Source organism: Papio anubis, chromosome 2 (assembly GCF_008728515.1).
Source record: "Papio anubis isolate 15944 chromosome 2, Panubis1.0, whole genome shotgun sequence".
NCBI lineage: Eukaryota > Metazoa > Chordata > Mammalia > Primates > Cercopithecidae > Papio > Papio anubis.
The window spans coordinates 68,270,648-68,297,389 of NC_044977.1; the positions used below are offsets into that span (position 1 = coordinate 68,270,648).

Sequence of the window (26,742 nt, forward strand, 5' to 3'; positions counted from 1 at the left end):
AAGCAGGCAGGATGCCTTTGATAGACAATTCACCTTATGAGAGCAAAGACACCCAGTCCCCACTTAGAACTCTGACAAATGAACCTGCAGAGCAGAAACACGGATGGCCCAGTTTCTTACCACTCACAAAAATAGCATCTCTTCTGAACTTGTTCTTAGGGGGATTCCTCTGCGGGTAAACATACCTCCAAACAAAAAGTCACATGTGTAGAATTGTACCTGTTCTCTGCCATTTTGTTTTTAAGTCTTGATCTCTGAGTTGTAAAGAGACAGAGAGAGAACAAAGAAAGAGAGAAAGCAACAAAGAGAAAGAGGTGAGAGGGAGGGAGAGAGGCAGGTTTTAAGATAAGTTTGGGGAAAATTCACATCATAGTCATTGTTTCTTCCTTTTGGTTATTGGCTATCTAAATTTTTTATGACAATATTTAAACAAAGCATATAAATTCAAGGAGAAGCTGTAATAGTTAAGTATTTGGCATAAGACCCAACTGGGTGTAAACCCAGCTCTACTACTTAGAAGTTACTGTGATTCTGTATGACACAGTTAATCTCTGTGAATCTTACTTCCCTCCTTTGTAAAATAGGAATTGTGGTAGTAGCTACCTCATAGGGTAACTGGAGGTATTATATAAGATGTATTGAGATTTACTGAGTACTTACCATATGCAATGCACAGAACGAGGCAGCCTTTACATTTAGAAATGGAGATTTTTGTAATTGGTTTGTGCCTATAAATTCCTATACCCAGATGTCTTATTATTTCTTCCAAGTCCTTTCCCTCAGGAAAAAAAAATATAGATATATTGATAGATATATATATATAGATAGATATACATATATACATACATATATATATACACACACACAATTCAAATTTAGGGGAGAAAAAAATTAGTCAATAAAATTTGTGTGGACTAACTAATAAATGTTGACCTAAACTAATAAAGAAGTAATTACCTAGCCCTGGTTTTTCCTCTTAAGAAAATTATTTTCTTTCTTTTATTTTTGGACAGAGTCTTACCCTGTCACCCAGGCTGGAGTGCAGTGGCACGATCTCAGCTCACTGAAACATTTGCCTCCCGGGTTCAAGCGATTTTCCTGCCTCAGCCTCCCAAGTAGCTGGGATTACAGGCGCCTGCCACCACGCTCAGCTAAATTTTTTCTTGTATTTTTAGTAGAGACGGGGTTTCACCATGTTGGCCAAGCTAGTTTCGAACTCCTAACCTTAGGAGGTCCACCCATCTCAGCCTCCCAAAGTGCTGGGATTACAGGCGTGAGCCACTGCACCCGGCCGAGAAAGTTATTTTCTGTATGAGACTTTCTGTCTGGAAAGTTAACAAATATGCTACAGATTTGCATAACAATCTCTTCCTTTTAATGAAGTACATGATACATAGCCTTAAGGCTCATCTTCAATGCTAAAAATAAATATTAAATGCAGTCAACACTGTAATGAATAAAACCTAAATCTTTTAGAACCAAATGTTCATCCTGATCCCTCATATTATTTCAAACACATTTTGTACTAATTATTTTTTTTAAAAAGTCTTTCTCTTGAATTAATATTTCAACTATTTAAAAATAGGTAAACTTTATTATACATTATCACTTGAATAGACCAAATAATTTTTAGTGCCTCCGTAGACAATTGGCTTTCAAATTGAATCCTGATGATTTATTTTTAAATATAAAGAGAAATCATCAGATTAAAATAGATGTCTTATCTAGAATTATAAAAGCAATTCATTTTTCACATCACATTTAAAGCGTGGTTATTATATTTAAAAGATATTTCAGACTGATATTGTGGGTTTGTTAACAAGAAAAGCCACCATGTAATAGTACAGTGATAAAAGATGAAGGGTGAAAAAAATAAGGAGAATATCTATTTTACTTTTTTGGAACCCTTCTAAATGAAAAATCATGTACACAAAGACAAACGAGACCTAGCTTGGAAATTACCAGGCCCACCTATTATGTGAAAATAATTAGAAGTCACATGAAGAAGACACATACAAAGTAAGCCCTCAGACAAGCTGGAATCATTTTTAAAACCAGAGCAGGCCAGGCACAGTGGCTCACACTTGTAATCCCAGCACTTTGGGAGGCAAAGGCAGGAGGATTGCTTGAACCCGGGAATTCGAGACCAGCCTGGGGAACAGACCCATCTCTATTAAAAAATTTTTAAAAATTAGCCAGATGTGGTGGTAAGCACACCTGTAGTCCCAGCTACTCAGGAGGCTGAGGTGAGCAGACTGCTTGAGCCTGGGAGGAAGAAGCTGCAGTGAGCCATGGTCGTGCCACTGCACTCCAGCCTGGGTGACAGAGAAAGACCTTGTCTCAAAATAAATACATAAATTTAAAAATAAATAAATAAAAAATAAAGCTAGAGCTTCATGTAAAAGAGTAACAGAAGTTCTCTTCCTTTATATAGCTGAGATTGTGTCAGGCTTTCACTGCAAGATGGCAGATGGAAGACCCATTTGCTACCTTTCCCCAATTCCACCAACAGATTTATTGAGCACCTAGTATATAACTGGCCATTGAGATGAAAGCACATATAATAAGGTGAACATGCAAGGGGTCCACCAGTGAACCAGAACTTTTGGCAATTCCCACAACTCAGAAAGCAGATGAATTCCACCGGTAAACAGAGAGAGCCTCAAAAGGACAGCCCAGAACAGACCTAGGAAAAGGAGGTGGGAAACAATTTACTCGAGGGGCAATAATGAAACTCCAGGCTCTTTATGATCTAATACATGAGTCGGCAAACTTTCTGTAAAGGGCCAGAGAGTAAATATTTTCAACTTTGCAGGTCATATAGTCTCTCTTGCAAATACTCCACTCAGCCCTCATGGTGTGAAGGCAGCCTTAGACAAAACATTGGCAAGTCTCGCTGGGTCCCACTCAAACTTTCTTTACAGGAACAGGCAGTAAGTCTCAGTCTGCCAGCGCCTGATCTAAATTCTTACCACTGTGGCTACATTACATGAAATCTAAAAATTTTAAGGGGAAATTGCCTGAGTTTTAGCTCTAGTCACCATCTTCTCTGTACCCCAGGTCTGTCTGATTGCCTTTCCCCACACCCAGAGGTTGCCAACACCGGAGCATCCATCTGCACTGTCAATCAGTTATACAAGGTGAATCTTGACGTTTCCTTGTCCAGCCTTTATCTTAACCAATGGTAAACTCTACTTGCTCTACTTTGGTTTTTTTGCTAGTTTTTTTTTTTTTTTTTAGAGTCTTGCTCTGTCACCCAGGATGGAGTGCAGTGGCTCTATTTCAGCTTACTGCAACCTCCCATGTTCAAGTGATTCTCCTGCCTCAGCCTCCTGAGTAGATGGGATTACAGACATGAGCTACCACGCCCAGCTAATTTTTGTATTTTAGTACAGGCGGGGTTTCACCATGTTTGCCAGGCTTGTCTTGAACTCCTGATCTCAAGTGATCTGCCCACCTTGGCCTCCCAAAGTGCTGAGATTACAGGTGTGAACCACCACACCCAGGTCTCTACCTGTTCTACTTTTTAAGTGAGTCAGTTCACCTCTCTCCTTCTTTGCTGCCAACACCGGTAGCAGAAGCCACCTGGACTGCTGCCGTGGCCTCCCATCAGGCCTGCTCTCAGACACTTTCCAATCTCTTCTCTATATTTTTTGTAATTTGTTCAATAAATATTTATCAAGTGCCTACTATATGCCAGGCATCTTTCTAGGTACTAGAGATAAATTAGTGAACAGAACAAAGTTTTTGAACATCCCTTATCCTATGGAGCTTAGATTCTGGTGTATGTGTGGGGAGGTGGGGGCAGTAAGGCAACCAAGAGAAAACATGATATGTAATAGAATATGCTAGAAGGTCTTAGTGCTCGGGAAAAGTGAAATATAAAAGGACTAAAAGGCATCTGGAGTGCTGGGGCAGGTGCAAATGTAAATAAGGGTGGTTAGGATAGGCCTCCTTGCAAAGGTGAGATTTGAACAAACATTTGAAAGTGACAAGAGAGTCTTCCCTGTTGCTGTCTATTTGGGGAAAGAGCAATTTGAAAAGGAGAAGATCCAGGACCAAGTTCCCAAGGTGGAGCATGCCCTGTGTGTTCTAGAAACCTACAGGGGGCAGTGTGGCAGGAGCGGAGCTGGCAGGAAGACAAGAGGTAGGAGTAGTAAACAAAGTCAAAGATCTGAAGGTCTCTGTGAGAGAAATGAGAAACCACTGCAGGGTTTAGAGAAAAGAGTCTGACCTACTTTAACAAAAAAAAAAAAAAGGTGTTGATGATAGAATGTAGAGGGCAAGGGTGAATCTGGGAGGCCAGTCTTGAGGCTATGATGGTGACAGTACTCTAGGCTAGAGGTGACAGGGGCTCAGAACAAAAGGGGTAGCATGACAGAGGGCAAACTAGCTGGATATATTTTATTAAAATATATTGTTTTATTTCATTTTGTATTTATTTATATTTTACTATAATATAAAATATTGTATTATCACTAATATAACAATAATCTACAATATCATATATAAATTTCGAAGGCAAAATAGATTTGCCTTCAAAAGGCAACAAGATTTTCAGACAGATGGGCCTTAGACGTGAGAGAATGAGAAGGGTCAAAGATGACTCTGGGGCCATCTTTGGAAGGATAGAGTTGCCTTCAACAAAAGGGGTTCGGGGGTTGCCAGAAGGTGTTGGGATGTGGACAGGTTGAGTCACACTGCAGTGAGGTCTTCCTTATGAAAGCTGCTCATGTCACACTTGCCCCATTCTTATGGTTTTTCTCCTTCCCCAACCAACCATGAAGACCAAAATCTTTAGTGTTGCCTATATAAGATCCCGCAAAGGGTCCCTGCCATCCCTCTGGATCCGTATTTGTTCCAGACTTTGCTTTAGGCACATTCCTTGGGCCACATGGCTACCCTTTTGTCTGCACTGTCTGGAATGCCCAGCCATCCTCCACATCTGCTGTTTTATTCTTTTCTTTCTTTTTTTTTTTATTTTTTATTTTTGAGACAGGATCTCACTGTCACCCAGGCTGGAGTGCAGTGGTACAATAACAGCTCACTGAAGCCTTGACCTCCAAGGCTCAAGTGATCCTCCCACCTTGATTCTTCAGGTAGCTGGGATTACAGTCACTTGTCACCACTCCTGGCTAATTTTTAAAAATTTTTTTGTAGAGACGGGGTCTCCCTGTTTGTCCAGGCTGGTCTGGAACTCCTGGGCTCAAGCAATCCTCCTCTCTAGTCTTCCAAAGTGTTGGGATTACAGGCATGAGCCACTGCACCCAGCCCTGTTTCATTCTTCAATTAAATTCTGCATAACCTTCACCTCTCATCCCAGATTCCAGTATTTGGGTTTCCTCATATGCTCTCTCATAGTGACCCTAAATTTATCTTCTATAGTTATAAATTTTTATAGTTATTTGATTCATGTGCATCTTCCCATGAGACCCAGGGGGCTGGGTTCATGTCTGTTTTGCTCACCCTTGTACCCCCGATGCTGCACACAATATCTGGAATGTAGTAAGTCTCAGTTAATACCTGTTGAATGAATAAATTTTGGTTTACTACCTACCTAAAAGAAAATATTAGCTTACACATTTACTCACTTTCAGAGTCTTTGTATAATTCTGGTATAAAGAATGCTGTACTAGAAAAAACATAAAGGAAATTACACATCATTATTTATAATAGCAATTACTAATATAATTCAAAGTTCATTATGCTCATTAAGGAGTCCAAGCCATGAATGATTCATTTCCTGTAGAATATAGCACTGCTCACCTGATACTTTGTCTTCAGAAACCAGTGACAGACTTGCACTGTCTGTCCCCTTGAAGACAGACTGTCATGTGGCTTGTTTTGGTCACTAAAAAGTGAGCAAAAGTGACAGGCATCAATTCCAGGCAGAGAAAGCTGGTGTACAACCCTCTGGCTGCACCCTACTATGTTAGTTTCCTGTGTCTGCCATAATAAAATTACCACAACTGGGTGATTTAAAACAATAGAAACTTATTCTCTCGTGGTTCTGGAGGCTAAAAGTCCAAAATCAAGGGGTCAACAAAGCCGTGCTCCCTGTGAAGGATCTGGGGAAGAATCCTTCCTTGCTCTTTCAGATCTTGATGGCTGCTGGCAATCCTTGGTGTTCCTTGCCTTGTAGAAGCATCGCTCCAATTTCTGCCCCAATCTTCACTTGGTGTTCTCCTGTGTGTGTGTACGGGGCGGGGTTGGGGGTGGGGGAGTCTCTCCTGTGTCTCTGTATCCAGCTCTCCCTCCCTTTTCTCTTATGAAGACACCAGCCATTGAATTTACAACCCACCCTAATATAGCATGACTTCATCTTAAGTTGATTACATCTGCAAAGACCCTATTTCCAAATAAGGTCATATCCACAGGTACCAGGGCTTAGGCCTTGAAAATAGCTTTCTAGGGGACACAGTATAGGCCACTACACTGGAAATCATGAAGCACATGTTGAAATGGAGCCTTATTAGTCAGCCCAAGTCCCAAACTGACTACTGTGAGACAGGCCTGTGTCTCCCAGCTCACCTCATTTCAGTCACGTGGCTCCCAAGTAAAGGGATAGGCTGAATCATCTGCACCAGGTAAAGCTTCCATCTCTCTTGCTTTTTGGTGACTACCTTTAATGGATTCATATACATGACATGAGTCTGTACTGTATATGATCTTCTTGTAACTATCTCTGGACTGTCCTTCATGGGACATATTCCTGTTGCTGGTCACTTACTGAATGCCTGCCATATGCCTATTATTGTGCTGTGTGCCAAGAGAGATGCATAGAAAATTAGACACAAGGATCCTAACCCCAAAAAGTATACAATCTAACATAGTGGGCAGGACAGAAAAGATCTATATCAGCGCTGGCTGAAATTGTCAGGGGAGACCAAATAATGAGACTTAATAAGAGGTAACCCTGACAGAGCTCCCAGTCTGTTCCAGGCACTGTGATAAGCATTTTGCAGGTATTAAATTCCATAGGGGTTGTACCCCATGAGGTTGGTATTTTATACCCATTTTATAGGAGAGGAAACAGAGGCTTCAAAAGGTTGTGTAACTTGCCCAGTGGTCACACAGGATTCCAATCCTGATCAGCCTGTCTCACAAACATGGGGTTCTACAGACGCTCCTAGATTGCATTTTCATTTAAGCGAGCCTTGATGGTCTGCTGGAATATGGTAGGCTATACTTTACACACACAAGGCTCATTTCACCTGATACAGTTGTGCCTGGGCAGAATTGATCATGTGGCAATATCAACAATTACAGTAATAGAACAGAAACAATAAACTACTGTTTCATTTCTATTTCATTGTTGCTAAGTTGTCCCTCCTGCCTTTTTTAACAAACTAATCCAAATTCTTCATCTTTTTTTTTTTTTTTTTTTTCATTTTTCCCTTTATAGCAATTGAAGTCAGACTTCAGTTTTCAAACTTGGCCTCAGATACAAATGTGGCATATCAAGAGCCTTCATTTCTCTGCTAAAGCATTAAAACAATTAAAATTTCCAAAAGACATGAAACTAAACCAACCCTATTTTTAAGTGTTTCCAAACTTGTTTCTTTTTTTTTTTTTAAACTTGTTTCAAAACAGCCTTATGAGGATTGTTTCCCAAACAGCTGTGTAAGAAGCCAGCCACTTTTGAAATCTGATTTTTCCTATGTAGACATATCATATTTTCTATGCTTGAAGAAGCAGGGAATACCCAAGCTGGCATTCAATAGTAGCGAATATGAAATAGACCATTAAAAGAAAGTCATAGGAATGTTAAAATCCATGTTGACTGGTTTTTACATTTACCCGGCAGCATTCCCGAGCTAGCGTTGGCATGGAGACTGGAAAAGGAAACTTTCCACAAGTCTGTCACTTGCTACTGTTTCTGCTTAGTCCACTGTGAGTCCAATTTTAACATTTTTTTTAAGTTGAAAAAAAGTGTTTAACTCCTTTTGTGTTTTCTGTTCATGGCGTTTTTTAAACATGAGAACACGTGTGAAAAAGATTTTTAAAAAGCAGCCAAAGAGTGGGGTTTCCAAATATTCAGCTGTTTAACATTCAGATAATTGCCTGCCTTCCCCCGCGCTAGCCCCCACATTTCGTCTGCATGCTTTGGCATAGGGGAGCCCCACAGTCTGAAAGTAACTCTGTCCCAACTCTCCTTACTGCATTTATTAAAGAGGCTGAAAGACGCATCTGCTTTTCAATAGTTTGTGGTTCTTAAGAGACCAGGAAAGCCAGAGGTTCTGACTGTTCACGAAGAAAGTTGGGTTTCCCAAAACGGGCAAGCAAATTTGGTGTGGTCACATCTAGGAATTCTTGACATCATTTTTGTTGAGGGAAACAGGCTGCAATTCTTGGAGCCAGGCTAGGGTCAGAGATGGAGGGTAAATCTGCCACTTGTTCTTTTCTGGTGTGCCTGGAACCCACTAGACACTCAATTCATGTTTACATGAATGAACGAATCACAATAATGCCCTATTGCATCTGTAAAACCGAAGGGTGATTTTCCTGGGCTGGAAAGTTAAAGAAAGAAGAGAGAGCTGCGTACCTAGGGCTTAAGGGGCCTCAGGCTGGCACTCGAAACCAGGCGTTCTCATTTCCCTTTGGCATCACCCTGAACGGCTGTGCCTGGAGCTGGCGCGGGGCTGAAGAGGGGAGGAAATACATGTGAGGAAAATCAGAGGAGAGGGTCGGGAACAGATGTGGGCATAAAGGGAAGCCATCTGACATGAAAGAAACAAATAGGAGTTCTGCAGTTGGAAGGACAAATCCTTCCACGTCGTCGGGGATGTGGGATTGGGGCGATTTTGCTCTCCCTTTGTTCTTTTCCTCTGCCTTCCACGTTTCCAGGGTATGTGATTGATGTCTGTCTTCTCTGTTAAGTTATTCCACCGTGAGGACAGAGCCGGTGGCAGTACCTGGCACACAGCGGGCGCCCAGTACAGACCTGCTGAGCAAACGAATGGATTCAGGGGCTGCTGTGTCTCCCTCACCCACCCCCCGCCTCCTATGTGTCTGCAGCGCCGGGCACGTAGTAGGCGCCCCCTAAACATCTGTACAGCAAATGATTTGCAAGTTTTCGGCGCAGAGCACGTGGAGTTTTGGAAACCAGGACAGCAAATGAGTGACTTGGAGACCACAAAAGCGATTCCAGCGCGTGCGAAAGGCGGCGGCTGGGCGACGGCGGAGGGAACGGCGCGGAGCGGGGCGCCCCGCGAGGAGCGCTGCCTGCGTGGCGCCCGAGGCGGGGGCGCGGGGGGCCGCGCGCAGCACGTGCTCGTCTGGGAACCGGCCGGGCCCAGGCGGGCGCGCGTGTGCGCGTGGGGCGTGGGGTGTGTGCCCGCGCCGTGCCCCCCGCGTGTGCTGCCGGGCGGGCGCCGGCGTGAGTCACGGCGGGGCTAGCCTTTATAACGGCCCCGAGGCTCGCGGGAGCCGCCGCGCCTGTCCGCCTGCCGCTCCGCGCTCCACCCAGCGCGCCCCGGCCCTGAGCCCCCAACCGCCTCCGGCGGCCGCCCAGTCCCGAGGGCGCCATGAGAAGCCCGTGCTGCGCCCCACTCCTGCTCCTCCTGCTGCTGCCGCCGCTGCTGCTCACGCCCCGCGTCGGGGACGCCGCCGTGATCACCGGGGTAAGAGGCCCTGGTGCACCTGTCTGCCCCTGATGCGCGCCTGCGATGTGCCCAGGGGTCTTGGGACGGGACCCTGAAGGGCAGGCTAGAGGCAAAGGGAGGGTCGCCCTGGGTGGGGACACCTGCCCCAGTCGCCCCTTGGTGCGCTTGGGAAAATGCCCAGATCCAAAAGCAGCAGACGGCTGGGGACACTGGGCGCATCCTGGAAGAAAAAGTGACAAGGATGTCGCCCACCACCTTTATTACCACCTTCTCCCACTTACTTCGCCCTCATCACCCACAGCCTCACTCCTCGCATTTTTCTTCTGTTAGGCTGAAAGAAGTTTCTCTCTGAGTCTTCTCAAGTACTTTTGGAGGCGCTCCAGCGTCGAACCTTAAAATTTAACGGCCCCTTCCTGAAATGCAAAGGACCAAGACGAATTCCCCAAGTGCCCAGAGTCTTAATCCTACAATCAAAGAGTTTGCTCCCGATGCGTCCTCCGCAGAAACCCTTTGAAATCGCTTGGTCCAGGGCCATGTGAGCGCTTTGAAAAGCAATTGTGGGCGCTTCCTTCTGGGTTCCTGGGCTTTTCCCCGCCAGGGTCTTGAGGTCTCCCCATAAAAGTTTTAAATTTCTAATTCCTGGCAAAGCACCTCCAGTGCTCCTGCATAATAATGGAGTAGATTGCTGTGTAGATGTTTAAACTTAAAGATGTCTTCGTCTTTTTGTAAGCAGGAACTAGTTCGGTTCTCTCCCACTCCCAACAATTTTGTGTGGATCTGAAGAATTGGGTTTGCAGTACAATAGTAAATAGTCTGGTTTACATTAACAAGGCGCAACTGCTATCATTTCCTGGTTGTTCAACTTCTTTACTGTTTTTTTTTAAGCGAGGAATTATTTCACACCTTCATTAAATTACTTCAAATGTTTAAGTGCACATAATAGGATTTACATAAAATGTCTATGTTTGAAATGTTGATACCTAGATAATAAAATAACATTTGACTTTAAAGGAAATGTCATTGTCTTGAGAAAATCAAGTCCTATTTTCTCTATATTAGTTATTAGGTTTATAGAATTGTGGAAGTCCTTATGCTATGACAGCATTTGTATATATCCAACAGATTTTTAACTGTAAGCTCTGTGATATTTATTAGAAAAGAGGTTTTTAAAAAAATTACTTGCATAGCTTTGCCAGTCCATGTGGTTGAAAAAAAGTTTTTGCAGGTCTTTCTAATACATGAGAATTGAAACATGATTGGATTTTTTTCTCCCTCTTCTCCTGCTGGCTCATTTAAAGTTTCTCCTAATCCTCTGAGCCCAAGATCCCTTTGCAATATAAGTATCTTTTTGTTCCATTCACAGGACAACACTATCTGAATAGATTTGCAATGGGTTAAGGATGAAGGGCATTAGGAAACAGTTGTCTAATTAAAAATATATAAACCTGTGCAACTCTTTGTAAATTTTCCAAGAACTGAAGCTTTTGTTACAAAATAAAATTTTATCACATTGGCTGTCTATCTGTTAGAGAGGCTTAGACTGGGCTTATTATATAGTTATGTGTGCTGTTTTTGTTGTTGTTATTTTAACTCAGTGTTACAAAAAGAGAATTTTAAAAAATGTCTCTAAAGCAACAGGGCAATAAACTGCAGTTATGTCTCTATGACAGGAATCATCTGGATTCAAATGAAAAATTCAGTAACTTATCAAGATATATTGTATATAGCATGTTAAACATCCAGGTGATTGAATTTTAAAGGATTTTGGCTAGATGTTTGATTGTCTCATTAAAAAAAGCTCATGGGGCCTCAAAATTCAGGGTATTGAGCATCTGTTGAAATAAAATACTGGCTAAAACTTCCATCTTACATCTACAGTTTTTTGGGTAGTGTATGTAGGTATTTTGAAATTGATTTGTATGCCCACATAGATTTGTTAAAACTATATTGTAAAAGATCATTGACTAGACATCTTATTTATGGGATGCAATGGCTACATTTACATGATTTCTGGCATGCAGATAAAAATTGGAAAGTTGAAACATTTATGTATTGTCCTGTAAAATCCAAACACCTCAAGATGAATCCAAAAACTCAAGGTGAAATTTTTACCTTTTATCCAGATACTTGTTTTAGATAGACTGAGAGAGATATTCCAATGAGGGAAGTAAATGAACTTTAAAGTAAAATGGTTGGTTACTTTTAATGAGAAATAATGTTAAGAATGTGCCCATATTTTTATGTCTTGAGAAGTTATGACTGTCCTCAAAACTAAGAATTTTGAAGGACTGTTTTAGTTGTTTCCACTAATTATACATTTAAATTTGTGCCTAAATGATAGAGGTTTTAGTTTCTTACATATATAGTACAGGGTGTTTTTATCTTATCACTAGCAAAACAGATTACTGCCCACGGTTCAAACAAAGCATTCTATTTTTTGTTGGTTCTAGGAAAGAATAATAGTTCTTCAGATCCATTTTCACGCAAATAAATTTAGGCTTCATTATTTGTTTCTATTTAGTAGAGTATGGAAATTCCTCCATAGTTGTTTCATTCCATTGTTTCCTCCATTGTTTCATTGTATGTATTTACAACTTTTATATTGAAAGCAGGTGCCTTGAGTAATTACTATTGACAATTGCACCTGTCACTTGCATTTCTTAAACTGATGGATCTTACAGGATTGTTAGCTGGTTTTGTAATGTGCATATATGTTTATCCTAAGCCAGTAATTTGCTCTTTGCAGCTTATTCACCTGAAGGAAGAGTAACATAAGGCAAGCATCTTGGTCTGTCCATTCTCAACCTATGAGACTTCTTTAAAGAGAAAATGATGAAAAAGCAAGTCAGTGGTGTGAGAAACGTCAAGTCTCGTGAACCAAAATGCAAATATTTGAAAGAGAAAATGAGCACTTCTAAAATTTACCTCAGTGCCTTTATGGGTCTGGAGTGTTTCATGCCAGATTTAGAGACTATTTAAATCTCTTTTTTAAAATTGGCCCCAATGTATTCTGCAGTTAATAGTCATAAAATCTTGTGATTGGATTTATATAGTTCCTAATGGCCATGTGTAGTGTAAGACTAATATAGTCTTGTTCTTCAAGTTCAAAGCCAATTCAGCCATAAAGCGCTGGAAAAAGAGAGCTGATTTCACTTTTAAAAAAAAAATCTTATGTTTATTTAAGATTTTCATAATCCAGGGGCTAGAATTTAGCCCAATTTCAAAAAATAAGAAATAGCTATTCTGATCAGATTGTATTGTAGATATATACAAGTAAATGAAGGTTATCATTTTTTAAAATATATGTGATTATTAAAGTTGAAGTGTTTAGATATTTAAAGGGAATTTTCACTGCCAATTTTATATTTCCTTAGCCTGAGTCTTTCCTGTTATCTATATTTATCTGTTTGTTTATTACATTTCAGGCTTGTGACAAGGACTCCCAATGTGGTGGAGGCATGTGCTGTGCTGTCAGTATCTGGGTTAAGAGCATAAGGATTTGCACACCTATGGGCAAACTGGGAGACAGCTGCCATCCACTGACTCGTAAAGTTAGTATATATATATATATATATATATTTGTATTCATGGTGGTTCTACTGTGATAACTGCGAGCGAGGTCTGTATGACATGAAGGACCGGGTAATGTGCTCGACAAACAAATGAATATTGGACGTTAGCAAGGATAACAGTGGAAAACTACCCCCTCTCCTCTCCCTTTTCATTTCAAAGAATTGTATCCTCTGTCTTTCTTATTCCAGTGATAATTTTCATGTTATTGCTCTCATAGTGTTAGAAGCATTTTACCAATATAATTTCCAACACATGAATTTGCTTACAATTTATTTAGAACAAAAATATATATTATACTTTAGTATGCATCTTTGCAGAAACCGGAGTATAGAAGTTCTTGAAAAGACTGCTTTTAATATTAGATCTACTGATAAGGCATAAGCTCTGCGTTTTGGGTTTTTTTAAGAAAATCGATTATACAGTTACCCTTGTATGTTAGTTTAAACATTCTATATTTTGACTCTACCTACAGGATACATTGTTCACAATTTTAGAGATTGATGATATTTAATTTTCCAACTTGCTGTATTATCTGTCAACTGAATATCACAGTGACCTAAACAACACTTTTGAAAAGTTATTAACAGTAATGGCATGATCATAGGATGGCAGGATTGGACAGGGCTTGAGAGGTTGTGTCCCCAAGGGTTGCAGACCCACCTGTCTACAGGGGTCGGTAAGGTTTACATTATATGAGGAAGCGGGTGGGTGGGAGGCAGAAGGCATGTGGAACTGGAGAGTTCTTGGCCTTCTGATTAAAAACCTTTGAAACACGGTGAGGCCTCAACAGAGCCCCCCCAGCAATGCCAGGTTGCGTTGCCTTCCTCTGGTTCCACCTCCGCATTTTTCCCATCAGTAAAGTGCCTCCAGAGGCATTGCAAGTCCTAGGCCAGGTGGTTTGCGAGAGGTTGAGCTCAGTCTCTTCAGAGTGTTCTTTCTACACATTGTATACTTTCTTTTAAAAACAAGTAGAATGTTTTCAAAGCAAACCAAATTCCATTTTCTGTCTTATTTTTTCACATGTGATTTAGGGTTTTAAAATGTAATACAGCCAAACATCTTTCCTGTACTCCACAGTCCCAGAGAATAGTTAATATTTTGACCTCCTCGGAGTGAACAGAATGAAAGAAATTGTGGCCCCTTGACCCAGGTTTAGCTCTGCAAGCCGTAATGTGGATTCCAGTTGTTTGGGCCTATCTAAAGACTGAATTTGCTTTTGGCTTTCCTGTGGTTGCCTTGTGAAATGCTTCCTGTTACGTTTAAACCATCCCTCCTGTGGTTTTACCATGCAAGACTGCACTGTCATGAAAAAACACGACATGCATTGTTTATTCTTGGACTGAAGAGGTTTAAAGTGTTAGTTGTGTGTCTCAATGCCAAACTTCCCTAGAAGAGGGGCCACTGGCCCAGCTGCCTTTAGCATTGGTCTTGTTATTTTCAGCACCCTTATTGAATTATGAGTTATCTTTTGTACACTTAAGTCATTGTCTCTGAAACATTTACTCTTAACTTTCTCCTTTAAGAATTACGTTGTTTTTGGCTTGCATAGTGGCTCACACTGTAATCCCAGCAATTTGGGAGTCTGAGGCAGGCAGTTTGCTTGAGCCCAGGAATTTGAGACCAGCCTGGGCAACATAGTGAGACCCTGTCTCTATAGAAACATTTTTTAAAATTAGCTGGGCATGGTGGCACATACCTGTAGTCCTAGTTACCAGGAAGGCTGAGATGGCGGGCCGGGGGGGATCAGTTGAGTCCAGGATTTTCAGGCTGCAGTGAGCATGATTGTATCACTACACTCCAGCAAGACTCTGTCTGGAAAAAGAAAAATTGTGTTGTTTTTATACAGTATTAGTATAGTTTCACATGCCCTAGATGTTAGAATCACGTAGCCTGTTTACTAAAACAAGGGAAAAGTGACACTTCCTGTGGAACTATGTTTGTGTTAATAACAATCATAATTGCACCTTGTTAAATACTGTGACATACCGGATCCTCTATATTAAATGTTGTATATATACTTCTTATTTAATACAACAAGCCTATACACAACATTAAGCCTCAGAGGGGTTCAGCAACACAGGCCGTGAGTAAACAAGAGACACTCAACTTTGTTCTTTGTGACACTCTATTGTTTATGTGGTCTTAATCATTACACGCTTCTACCTCCATGAAAGTAGTCGTTGGGTTTCATTTGAACACTTTTTAGTCCAATTAACCAAAACTGGTTTGTTTGGATAATAGAGACAAAATGATCACTGGAATGAGTGATAACAGTTCGGACTGGGAGTTTGTGCCATCCGATAGTTTTGAGTGTTCCAGTCCTCTGCAATATTTAAAAGAGAACCGAATTCTTTTTCCCCAGTTCCTAGATAACTTCAATTTCAGGTTTAGTCCAAGATTAATTTTGAAAATAAACAAATGCAGTCTTCTTTCATAAGCCTGGCTACATCTCTTTGATTTTGTTGTTATCAGGGATCCAGTAATGAAATCTTTAAATAACAGAGTATGGTTTTCAGATGCTCACTTGAAATGTATTTCTGGAATTTTATTTTCTAACTTTTCATATTGGTTGCTTTTTTGTCTTCAAATACATTTTCAAAGGTTATTTTGATGACCTATTTTAAGAGTAGGTCCCAGAGTTGCTACTTGTTCCAGATGAAATTTACCTATTGTAGAAAAAAAATCTAGTTTCTTCCAGAATATCTCTCAGCTGTGTAGTCTTTTCAAAACAACTCAAGAAAGAAAAAGTCTTTCCTCAGTACATTCTGATGAACATTATGTACAGTATTCAATTATGCTCTGAAGTTTAATGGCTCATTAGTAGACAGTAAAACTGTAGACACTATATAGATTTTTTTTAATTTTGTTTCAGCTTAGTCATTAGCCACCAAAAATCTGTTTATTTGGGTCAAGTGAACAGTATTTGATGAATGAAACTGAGAACCATAGGTAGGAGTTGATAGCTACCGAGGTCAGTTTACTGTTTTATTTAAGATGTACCAATTAACTTGTAGAGTTTACAGTCCCTGACAGGCTATTGTTTTATAATTGTATAGTTTTGAACTTTATATTTGATAATTTTAAGATAGAATAAAATATATGAGTTCACCTAGGAAACACAGTATGCATATTTTCTAAACACATTTTAAAGCAAATAATAGCTTTAACAGGTATTCATTTTTCTCAATTTTTTTTTTTTTTTTGAGATGGAGTCTCACTCTGTCACCCACGCTGGAGTACAGTGGCGTGATCTCAGCTCACTGCAAGCTTTGCCTCCCGGGTTCACACCATTCTCTCACCTCAGCCTCCCGAGTACCTGGGACTACAGGTGCCTGCCACCATGCCCGGCTAATTTTTTTTTTTTTTTTTGTATTTTTAGTAGAGACAGGGTTTCACTGTATTAGCCAGGATGGTTTCGATCTCCTGACCTTGTGATCCACCCGCCTCGGCCTCCCAAAGTGCTGGGATTACAGGTGCATTTTTCACAATTTTTTAACAGTTAAGAATGACTTACTGAATCATGCCTGTAGAAGAAACTTTCTGTTTAAAAAAAAAAACCAAAACAACAACGTTTCTATTAATGCCTCTACTTTCCAAAGTTTACATAGAAGATTAGCCATTTCCTTCCCATTTTGACTGTTTAGGTTTTAAAGCTTTGAACACTTTTTAGTGTTCAATAATTATGTGACTAATACTTTAATTTTTACTGCATGTTGTTTTCTGAATTTGTTCAGTTTAAACAACTATGTTTCCTTCAAACAATCTTGTTTTAAATTTTGCTGTACTTTTTATGTGAACATTTTTAGCACCAGGATTTTTTAAAAACTTCACTTTAAAAGTTGGCCAATATATTTTCCTTTTCTGAAGGAAGAAAATTCAAATAAAAACCTGGTACTTGTTTGTTTTTTTAACTTAATATTTTAAAAATTATTAGTAGTTTCTATTTTAGAACCAGCCTATAACAAAACATTGTAAACATAATTATAATTTCAGAATATGAAGTTATTAAAATTTTAATATATTTTTAAGTAAAAAAATTTTAAAACACGAAAATATAACTAATGCAACTAAAAATTTGCAACAGATGGGGAAGAAAGCATAATATGCTAATTTTCTCATCTTTCCTATCATGATGTCAAGAGCTACTGTCTATTATTATCTCTTGGGATAGCATCATAGCTGTGTTTTATAGGTTCAATTCAGCAAAAGGGCTTACAAGACAGAAATAGGCTTTAGTCTAATACAGGTTTTCTCAACTTTGGTACTACATACTCTTTGCCCAGTTTCTCCCAGTGGTGACATCTTGCAAAACTATAGTACAATATTACAAGCAGGATATTGACATTGATACAGTTAAGGCACAAAACATTTCCACACTATAAGGATCCCTCATGTTGCCCTTTTATAAGTGCTAATTTCTCTTTAAAAGTGCTGTAAAAGAGTAAAAATCATGCTTTCTCAAAGTGCTGGATGTTCTGCCTCGGTAACTTCTAGAATTTGCTGTTTGGAATTCTAGGCTATTGGAAACTTTGCATTGAGTGTTGGTTGATTCTAAAGTAAACCATGAAGTTTGGACTAAGGGGTTCCGGTGTGCATCTTCTGTAAGCACTTTCTCATGCATTTGTGATTATGAGACACGCCTGTTAGCTTTGTCACTCAGTGTCTGTAAATCTAGAAGTGAATGGGCCCGTCAAGAAATTGACAAGCATCTACTGAGTGTATAATATCAGAAATCATGGCTTTTGGCCAGGCACAGTGGCTTATGCCTGTAACCCCCAGACTTTGGGAGGCCGAGATGGGCGGATCACTCGAGGCCAGGAGTTCAAGACCAACCTGGGCAACATGGCAAAACCCGTTCTCGACTAAAAATACAAAAATTAGCTGGACGTGGGTGCATGTTCCTGTAGTCCCAGCTACTCGGAAGGCTGAGGTGGGAGAATCTCTGGAACCTGGGAGGCGGAGGCTACAGTGAGCTGAGATCACGCCATTGCACTCCAGTTTGGGTGCAACAACAGAGCAAGACTCTGACTCACAAAAAGAAAGAGAGAGAGAGAGAGAGAGAGAGGAGAGAAGAGAGAAGAGAGAAGAAAGAAGAAAGAAAAGAAGAGAAGAGAGAAAAGAAAAGAGAAAATGAATCATGGTTTTTGTCATTAGGAGCTCACAGATCTGAGTGAACTGGGTTTGAATGAGAAAAAAGCACCTCAGTATCAAGGACCCTGCAGTTCAATGTAATCATTATGTTAGGGTCAGTCGAGGCAGATCCAGACTGATGTTCATACGGTCTCGGTGTCCTTGATTTAAAGATTACAAAGTATTTTTTGAAAGTTTCACAAAAACGGATGACCTCGTGAACACACTACCAGGGTCCCTCCTAGGTCCTGGACTAGAGGCCTAAACATGAGAGGGGCTTTGGCCTCTTGGGCTTCATGGTGAGTCCATCTCTGAGTTTGGTGGTGTGAGTTACGTTTTGCCTGCTCGGAGCTGGGCAGGGTAGTGAGGGGAGCCTCGGGATCTGAGACGGTCATCTCACTTCTGCCCTCTGGGGAGCTTCTAGTCTCTGTGGGGCATTGCAGGGCATGTGATTGGCACATAGCAAGTATTTCCTGAGTGTTTTCTGTGTACAAGACTAAGAGCTATATGCTCATGAGTAAAACAGGTATGGTCCCCTCTTTAGAGAGTCTGGTGTCTGGGCTTGGTGGTATTTGAGAAGAGAGCAAAATCTGGAAGAAAGCAGGACTGTGTTTGACTATGAGCATTATTCCCTCCTAGCTGAGTAATCTCAGTCCAGGACCTTTGCTTCACCTCAAAAGGAAGTCACTTACCTCTGTCTCAGACAAAGCAAAAATCTGGTGCCGAGGTTTGGGATGACATTCATAAATGATGCCTTCTGAGAACTGACCCATGGCACACAATCCACGTGATTTTTCTTTTCTACCAGGCCCAAGGTACTGCCCACCCCATGTGACAGTCCAGAGAGTGATCATAGTGTCACGATGCAGAAAGCAGAAGGCTGTGAGCACCCGTAAGCAGCTGAAACAATTTTACTGGTGTTCTGTCTTATATCATTAAGAGGGAAGCACCACGATGATGTGCACCCTCACCTGTTTTGCTCATCATTGTATGCTCAGCACTTAAGATAGGGCCTGGTATGTAGGTGGCACTCAGTATCTGTCGAATGGGTAAATGAAAGAAACATACTTGGTGATCTCCGTTTATAACAGTTTAACATGCTCATTACAGGTGTATTTCACTGACACACTTCAGGCTCCTTTTACTTGGATATTGCTCTCTGTGTCTGTTTTTCTCAGCCTCAGCACTATTGACATCTTGTGCCAGATAATTCTTTGTTGTAGGGGTTGTCCTGTGCATTGTAAAATGTTTAGCAACATCCTTGGCCTCTACCCACTAGATGCCTAGAGCATCCCCCTCCCTGCCCTTAGTTGTGACAAATGAAGACATTTGCAGACATTGCCAAATGTCCCCTGGGGACACAATCATCCCTAGTTGAGAATCACTGGCCCATGCACCAGTTTTAGGCTTGGCAGAAAGGAAACTTAAGGTCTCAGGGTCAGAATGGGCTATAAAGGTAATTGATGATCACTTCTCATGCTATCCACTTATAATTGTCTAAGCCAGTCCAGCTGTACTCACCTCCTCTGACGTGTTCTTGGTGGCAGCAAAAGAGCCAGCCCTCAGTGTTCCCTTTGACACACAGTGACAGAACCATTCTGAGCGCAAGTCTATATTAATCCAGTGGCGAACATGTCTGCATGTAGATGCTGTCATTAGAACCTGGGAAGTCATGACACAGCAGAAGGACAGAGGAACTGGGATGGCTTGGCTGTATCTTGCTCCACCAGTTCACTACATACATACCCTGCCCTCCCATTGCCTCTTTTTCTTCCCTTTGTATTTATTGATCTCAATCATCTCCCTGGCCCTTCCAGAACAATTTTGGAAATGGAAGGCAGGAAAGAAGAAAGAGGAAGAGAAGAAAAAGGAAAAAGGAGGTAAGAAGAATGCGAGTGTGGTACCACCGAAAGACATGCCCAGAAGAATTAGCCTTTACATTGTTGCACTACCATAGAGTTGGGTCTGTCCTATCAGTTCAGCGCTGATATAAGGTTGGAATGGTTCTGCCACTGTCTGTAGACAGCTTTGGTAATCTATGTCGATATCTATATGATATATACAAAGAAATCTATCTGGAAGGCATCTAAACAATGCATTTCAGCTTTTCTCATAAAGACAGATCATTGATGTGGGGTGGCCCGTTTTGGTGGAACAGAATAAGAAATACACTAGAATGATGTTGAATAAAGCATTTGAGTTTGGAAGCAGGAAGAACATATCCTCTGCCATGTTTAAACTATGGAAACATCTCTGAGATATGAGTCTGTAGTCACTCGTCTCTCTCACTTTAGCCTGAATCAGAGTTACTTGCCATCTGATTTCACAGACGCTCCAGGCCTGGGATTAAACTTTCTCCATATAACTTGTAAGACAGGCAGATTCTCAGGAAGGTGCTATTCCTTAGGGGAGGGAAAATAACATTTGCTGTCTTTATTCTAGAAAGCATACATATTTGGAGTGTACACCATTTGCCGCTGACACAGACAACCACCATGCTCACTGTCGGTTGACCCTCCTCAACCCAGCTTGGCTGGTGACATAGGCTGGGTTCTTAGAGTGACTCTCAAATGAAGCAGACCTTTCACTGCTGCGTGGTTTGTTCCATTTATGCAAATTGAGCTTGCCTTCTTCCCTGATTTTCCTCTGTTCCTTTTAAAGTTTTTTCCCAGCATTTTGACTCCTGGCATCTGTGTGCACATGTATGAATTTATATATTGCTCATTGATGGTGAGTTTATATTTGCTTATTGCATAGACATGGTCATGCCCATGATACCAGCTTCAAGCTTAAGGAGCTTCAGTGATAGGATACCATAAAAAGAAATAAATGAGAAAAAGTGAAAGGCAGTACAGCTTGAGGACTAAAAGCTTGGTCTCTTGGGCCCACTTACTGCTGGCCAAGCTTCAAGTTTTAGATAAGTGCCCTTGGCCAATATACCAGTCTCTCTTTGCCTCATTCTCTCATCTGTAAAATGGGTACAATTAAAGTGCTTGCCATCTTTACAAGGTGATTGTAAGAATGGGAAAGGATAACATATAAAAAGTACTGAGCAGGCTGGGTGTGGTAACTCACACCTGTAATCCCAGCAGTTTGAGAGGCTGAGGCAGGCAGCTCACTTGAGGTTGGTAGTTCGAGACCCGCCTGGCCAACATGGTGAAACCCTGTTTCTACTAAAGACTACAAAAATTAGCTGGCCGTGGTGGCATGCACCTGTAGTCCCAGCTACTCGGGAGCCTGAGGCAGAAGAATCACTTGAGCACGGGAGGCAGAGGTTGCAGTGAGCCAAAATTGTGCCACTGCCCTCCAGCCTGGGTGACAGAGCAAGACTCTGTCTCAAAAGTAATAAATAATAAATAAATAAAAAGTACTGAGCGTATTGCCTAATGGGTAGTTAACGCTCAGTAAACACTAGTTGTTATTTAAATAGCTATCTCAAGAATGGTTTGGTGTGTTTGTTTTTGAAACCTTTCCAGCTCTGACTCCGTTTTCTTTTTTATTTAGGTTCCATTTGTTGGGCGGAGGATGCATCACACTTGCCCATGTCTGCCAGGCTTGGCCTGTTTACGGACTTCATTTAACCGATTTATTTGTTTAGCCCGAAAGTAATCGCTTTAGAGTAGAAACCAAATGTGAATAGCCACATCTTATCTGTAAAGTCTTACTTGTGATTGTGCCAAACAAAAAATGTGCCAGAAAGAAATGCTTTTGCTTCCTCAACTTTCCAAGTAACTTTCTTATCTTTGAGTTTTAAATGATTTTTTTTTTTTTTTTTAAATCGGGAATTTTACTTTTGGATAGAAATATAAAGTGTAAGGCATTGTGGAACTGGTTCTCATTTCCCTGTTTGTGTTTTGGTTTGGTTTGGCTTTTTTCTTAAATGTCAAAAACATACCCATTTTCACAAAAATGAGGAAAATAGGAATTTGATATTTTGTTAGAGAAACTTTTTTTTTCCTCACCATCCCAAGCCCCATTTGTGCCCCGCCACACATACGTACATACAACTTTTGGTCCCTTGCCTCTTCCACCTCAAAGAATTTCAAGGCCCTTACCTTACTTTATTTTTCTCCATTTCTCTTCCCTGCTCGTGCATTTTAAAGTGGTAGGTTTATCTCTGAGTTTGATGGCAGAATCGCTAATGAGAATCCAGCTTTTTGCCGGCTATTTAAATAGTGAAAAGAGTTTATATGTGAACTTGACACTCCAAACTCCTCTCATGGCGTGGACGCTGGGAGTGCTGCCGGACCCTTCCTAAACCTGTCACTCAAGAGGACTTCGGCTCTGCTGTTGGGCTGGTGTGTGGACAGAAGGAATGGAAAGCTAAATTAATTTAGTCCAGATTTCTAGGTTTGGGTTTTTCTAAAAATAAAAGATTACGTTTACTTCTTTTTCTTTTTATAAAGTTTTTTTTCTTAGTCTCCGACTTAGAGATATTCTAGAAAATGTCACTTGAAGAGGAAGTATTTCTTTTAATCTGGCACAACACTGATTACCATTTTTAAATCGGTATTAAGTTGTAATTTAAACGTTGTTTGTAACCGAAAGGTCGATTGTAATGGATTGCCGTTTGTACCTGTATCAATATTGCTGTGTAAAAATTCTGTATCAGAATAATGACAGTACTGTATATCATTTTATTTTAATAGTATATCCTTATTTTTGTCACGGGTGTTGTCAGTTTTTATTATAAGCAGATTTCTAAATAGGCTATGTCCCAACATGGAGAAAGACCCCAAGGTTGGTAAAATAGCCCCAGAGATATGTGCACTTTCATCTTACATACAGCAGAATTCTGTTTGCATGGATTTTAAGGTAGTTCAAAAAATAAACAATGTGTAAATCAGTGGGGTTTTGGAGCGTGAAGGAAAAGGATGGCATGCAAAACTGATGGTAATCAGGAATGGACTCATGGGACTTAAGTGTATTGACTTGGCAAAGAGTGATGGGAGTGTGTGTCTCGGGTGGTTAGGCAGGGTGCTAGGTGCTACCACATGGTGATGCCAATGTAGGCTGGCCTTGAAAACCCACCAAGTATTGTAAATGGTTTCAACATCGCAAGTAAACAGTTTATGAAATGTGTTCAACTGACTAAACTTGCCCATGCCAACCCACCAACCATTTCCAAACACAGAAACTGTCTGTTTTGTAGTTATTGACTCAGCCAGGGCTTATGATTGCACATTGTATGTAATTTTACCCCTTGAGCTAATGTGTCCCATAAATGTATGGGATTTTGCTGTGCTAATTACCAAACTTGATCAGGAAAGTATTATTTTTGGTTGTTTAGTTTGTGTTCAAGAAACATTCCTCTGCAAGTTTGCTGAAGAAAATTCAACTTCAACAAGGGGAATTATGAGTAAAGAAACGCACTCTGGCAATTTTGTTCTTTGTTTTCATATAATATTCAAGACTTTCGAGGCTACATTGGCCAGGTGCAGTGGCTCACACCTGTAATCCCAGCACTTTGGGAGGCCAAGGCGAGAGGATCGTTTGAACTCAGGAGTTTGAAACCAGCTTGGGCAACATGGAGAAACCCCATCTCTACAAAAAAAAAGAAAAAAAGAAAAATTGGCTGGGCACAGTGGCATGCACCATTAGTCCCAGCTACCCCGGAGGCTGAGGTGGGAGGATCACCTGAGCCTGGGAGGTCAAGGCTGCAGTGAACCGTGATATTGTGTTACTGCACTCCAGCCTGGGTAGCAGAGCAAGACCCTGTATTAAAAAAAAAAAAAAAAAAGGCTATAATGTTGTTTCTTCCAGTTCCTAGGATCGTCTCACACACTTGCTGGGACTTCATAGACCAGAATTTCAACAAAGTAAGGCAAGATGAAAATTTACACGAGAAAACCTAAATCCGCAGTCTACTTTGAAAATATGAATTCCCTTCATTCTAAGGTAGACAGAAATCTTATGCTAGAAGATGATGCCCAAACCCTATCGGACCTTTGGATTTCTTTGCGAACATTGACTTTCGTGAAAACTATCATTTCTGACTTTATTCTGCCTTTTATCAAAAGCAACATTTTTTTTAACCATAGAAAAGCTTATGCCAAAACTATTTCCTGTAAACCCTCCTATCTCGCTGAGAACCTTCATTCTTCTCGGTATTTCCATGTAGTTCTTTTGTTAGAGCCTTTTATAAAGTCACTTCAGTGATAGATCAAACACATAACCTGGTTTTCCTCTTCATTGGTTTCAATATTAGAAATCTCATCACCCTTTTCTAGCTTCATTTTTAGAAGGTTAAAGGTGGGTGCCATTTTAATTTTAAAAGCCGGACACTTCTGGTATTCAGTAAGGGTCCCTGTGCAATTCACCGACAACCTTTTATGGTGTTTCCATCTCCGTGTTGCTATGTCTTTCTGATGATATCCTCGGAATTAGTATTTCATCTTCTGATATCTTCCCCAAAGTTGTCAATTCTCAGTACTTCCTTTTGTGTTAAAGAGAACTCAGTTTCTTCCAGCATTTTCACAAATTTTAATTGACAAAAATTGTATTTATTTGTGGTATACAACATGATGTTTTGAAATATGGATGCATTGTGGAATGCTAAATTGAGCTAATTAATGTATGGACTACCTCACACATCTTTTTTTTTGCATTGAGAACAGTTAATATCTCTCAGTGATTTTCAAGTATACAATATTAACTACAGTCACTGTGTTGTATGATAGATCTTCGTTCCAGGATTTTTTAATGTATTTCAAAGATGACAGTCTGTAACAACATGATCTTTAAATAAACTTTATTATCCCCCACTATATATATATATATATATATATATGCATATGTATATATATTTTTAGGGTACTTTCAGAGTACACATTTCCCAAAATTAGAGATGCAATTATGATGCTGTTCTTGAAGTACAGTTCCCATTTTTTCCATCACCCACCACTCTGAAAAATTTTGATTTGATTTTTATAGGATGAGGCCTAAGTGTTGGGATTTTTTTTTAAAGCTCCCTAATTTCAAGGTGCATCCATACTTGAGTGCCGCTGAGAACCAGTAGAGGACTGTACTCCTATAGAAAGGTTACTGGTACCCAGTGACACTATTTGATGAGATACCTTTCCAGTTGAATTAGAAATGAGGATAGTAGCTGAGTGGCTTTGATTTTCTTACCACCCTCGAAAGTTCCTGTGGTCCTCAGCACCAGTTCCCTTTCATTCTAGAGGGAAACACACAGAGGGGTCCCACTGGAGAATTCTCAGCAGCAATTAGCCCATTTGAAGAATTCACGTGAAGTTCCCCAGGGAAGCAGGCCCCAGTCCAACCTGGCTAGCCTCACAGCTCCCTGGGTTTCATGAGCTCTCACATCCTTTAGTGCATCCTCTCACATCCTTTAGTGCATCCTCCCAGGTGACCCAGCTTCAAAACTCCCCAGCAGGCACACCCCTTTCCCAGCCCCTTCCCCATACATCTCACTATTTCATTCTATTTTACTGGGTCCATAAATCATCTAACTGCTTTAGAGATCCCAATATTGCACTGCACTGTAACTGAATAAATCAGAATGGTAAGCATTTCAATAAAATACATATTTGTCACAAAAGATTAAAAGCAAAAAAGTAGAAAATTGTGCTATAGGCAACACGATTGCTGGCAACAAAATGCAGAGGCTAATGCATATTACGTGCTTACAGGGTATGCATTCTTGTGCCCCTGTGGGGATTCCCTCATCATAAAGCCTGGAACACCGACTCATGCAGTTGTGCCAGCTGGGCAAAACGATGGCCTTCTCCATGGAGTGACAACCATAGTGAATAGTTCCAGGCACTCTCATGTTACTTCAGAGTTTCTCCATCTCAACACTAGTGACTTTCTGAGCCACTTTTTTTTTTTTTTTTTTTTTTTTTGAGACAGAATTTTGCTCTGTCACCTAGGCTGGAATGCAGTGGCACAATCTCTGCTCACTGCAACCTCTGCCTCCTGAGTTCAAGCAGTTCGCCTGCCTCAGTCTCCCGAGTAGCTGGGACTACAGGCGCCTGCCACCACGCCCGGCTAATTTTTGTGTTTTTAGTGGAGACAGTGTTTCACCATATTGGCCATGGTTGGTCTTGAACTCCTGGCCTCAAGGGATCTGCCCACCTCAGCCTCCCAATGTGCTGGGATTACAGGCATGAGCCACTGCTCCTGGCCCTGGTCCACATCATTTATTGTTGTGGAGGACTCTCCTGTGCATTGTAGGATGTTTAGTAGCATCCCTGGCTACTAGTTCCAGTAACACTCTCCAAGTTTTGACAACCAAAAATGTCTCTAGACATTGCCAAGTGTCCTCTGCGGTTGCAGGTGGGGATAAATTGTCCCCTTTGAAAACTACTGCTTTAATCTGAAGCTATTTTGTGTCTGCTTGACTTCACTTAATAATAATATGTTTTTATTTCAGTATAAAAAGTTGAAAAGACGGTATTTGAAAAGTTAAACC

The 26,742-nt window shown here is 40.7% G+C and overlaps 1 protein-coding gene across 5 annotated transcripts; it reads left to right on the forward strand.

The window, feature by feature from the left end:
- The first annotated feature begins 8,714 nt into the window (after window positions 1-8,714).
- On the forward strand, window positions 8,715-22,976 carry PROK2 (prokineticin 2). Of its 5 annotated transcripts, none has more exons than XM_021934233.2 (4): window positions 8,715-9,623; window positions 13,031-13,156; window positions 20,126-20,188; window positions 20,751-21,122. In XM_021934233.2, the coding sequence occupies exons 1-4, from the start codon at window positions 9,528-9,530 to the stop codon at window positions 20,787-20,789; spliced, it is 324 nt and encodes a 107-aa protein (XP_021789925.1). In that variant the 5' UTR covers window positions 8,715-9,527; the 3' UTR covers window positions 20,790-21,122. The 5 variants fall into 5 exon arrangements, 4 of the variants coding, with proteins under 4 accessions (XP_021789925.1, XP_021789924.1, XP_003894239.1 ...); XR_002520344.2 differs by adding an exon at window positions 21,813-21,926 and having other exon boundaries at window positions 8,719-9,623; window positions 20,126-20,905; XM_003894190.4 differs by lacking the exon at window positions 20,751-21,122 and adding an exon at window positions 21,813-22,976 and having other exon boundaries at window positions 8,739-9,623.
- Window positions 22,977-26,742: the final 3,766 nt, after the last annotated feature.

What these genes read in the sequence shown, in the direction of transcription:
- PROK2 (XM_021934232.2), top strand. Translation starts at nt 9,528, where the DNA reads ATGAGAAGCCCGTGCTGCGCCCCACTCCTGCTCCTCCTGCTGCTGCCG. An exon ending in ACGCCGCCGTGATCACCGGG is followed by an intron (nt 9,624 to 13,030) that starts GTAAGAGGCCCT and finishes ATTACATTTCAG; the next exon opens with GCTTGTGACAAGGACTCCCA. An exon ending in GCCATCCACTGACTCGTAAA is followed by an intron (nt 13,157 to 20,125) that starts GTTAGTATATAT and finishes TGGCCCTTCCAG; the next exon opens with AACAATTTTGGAAATGGAAG.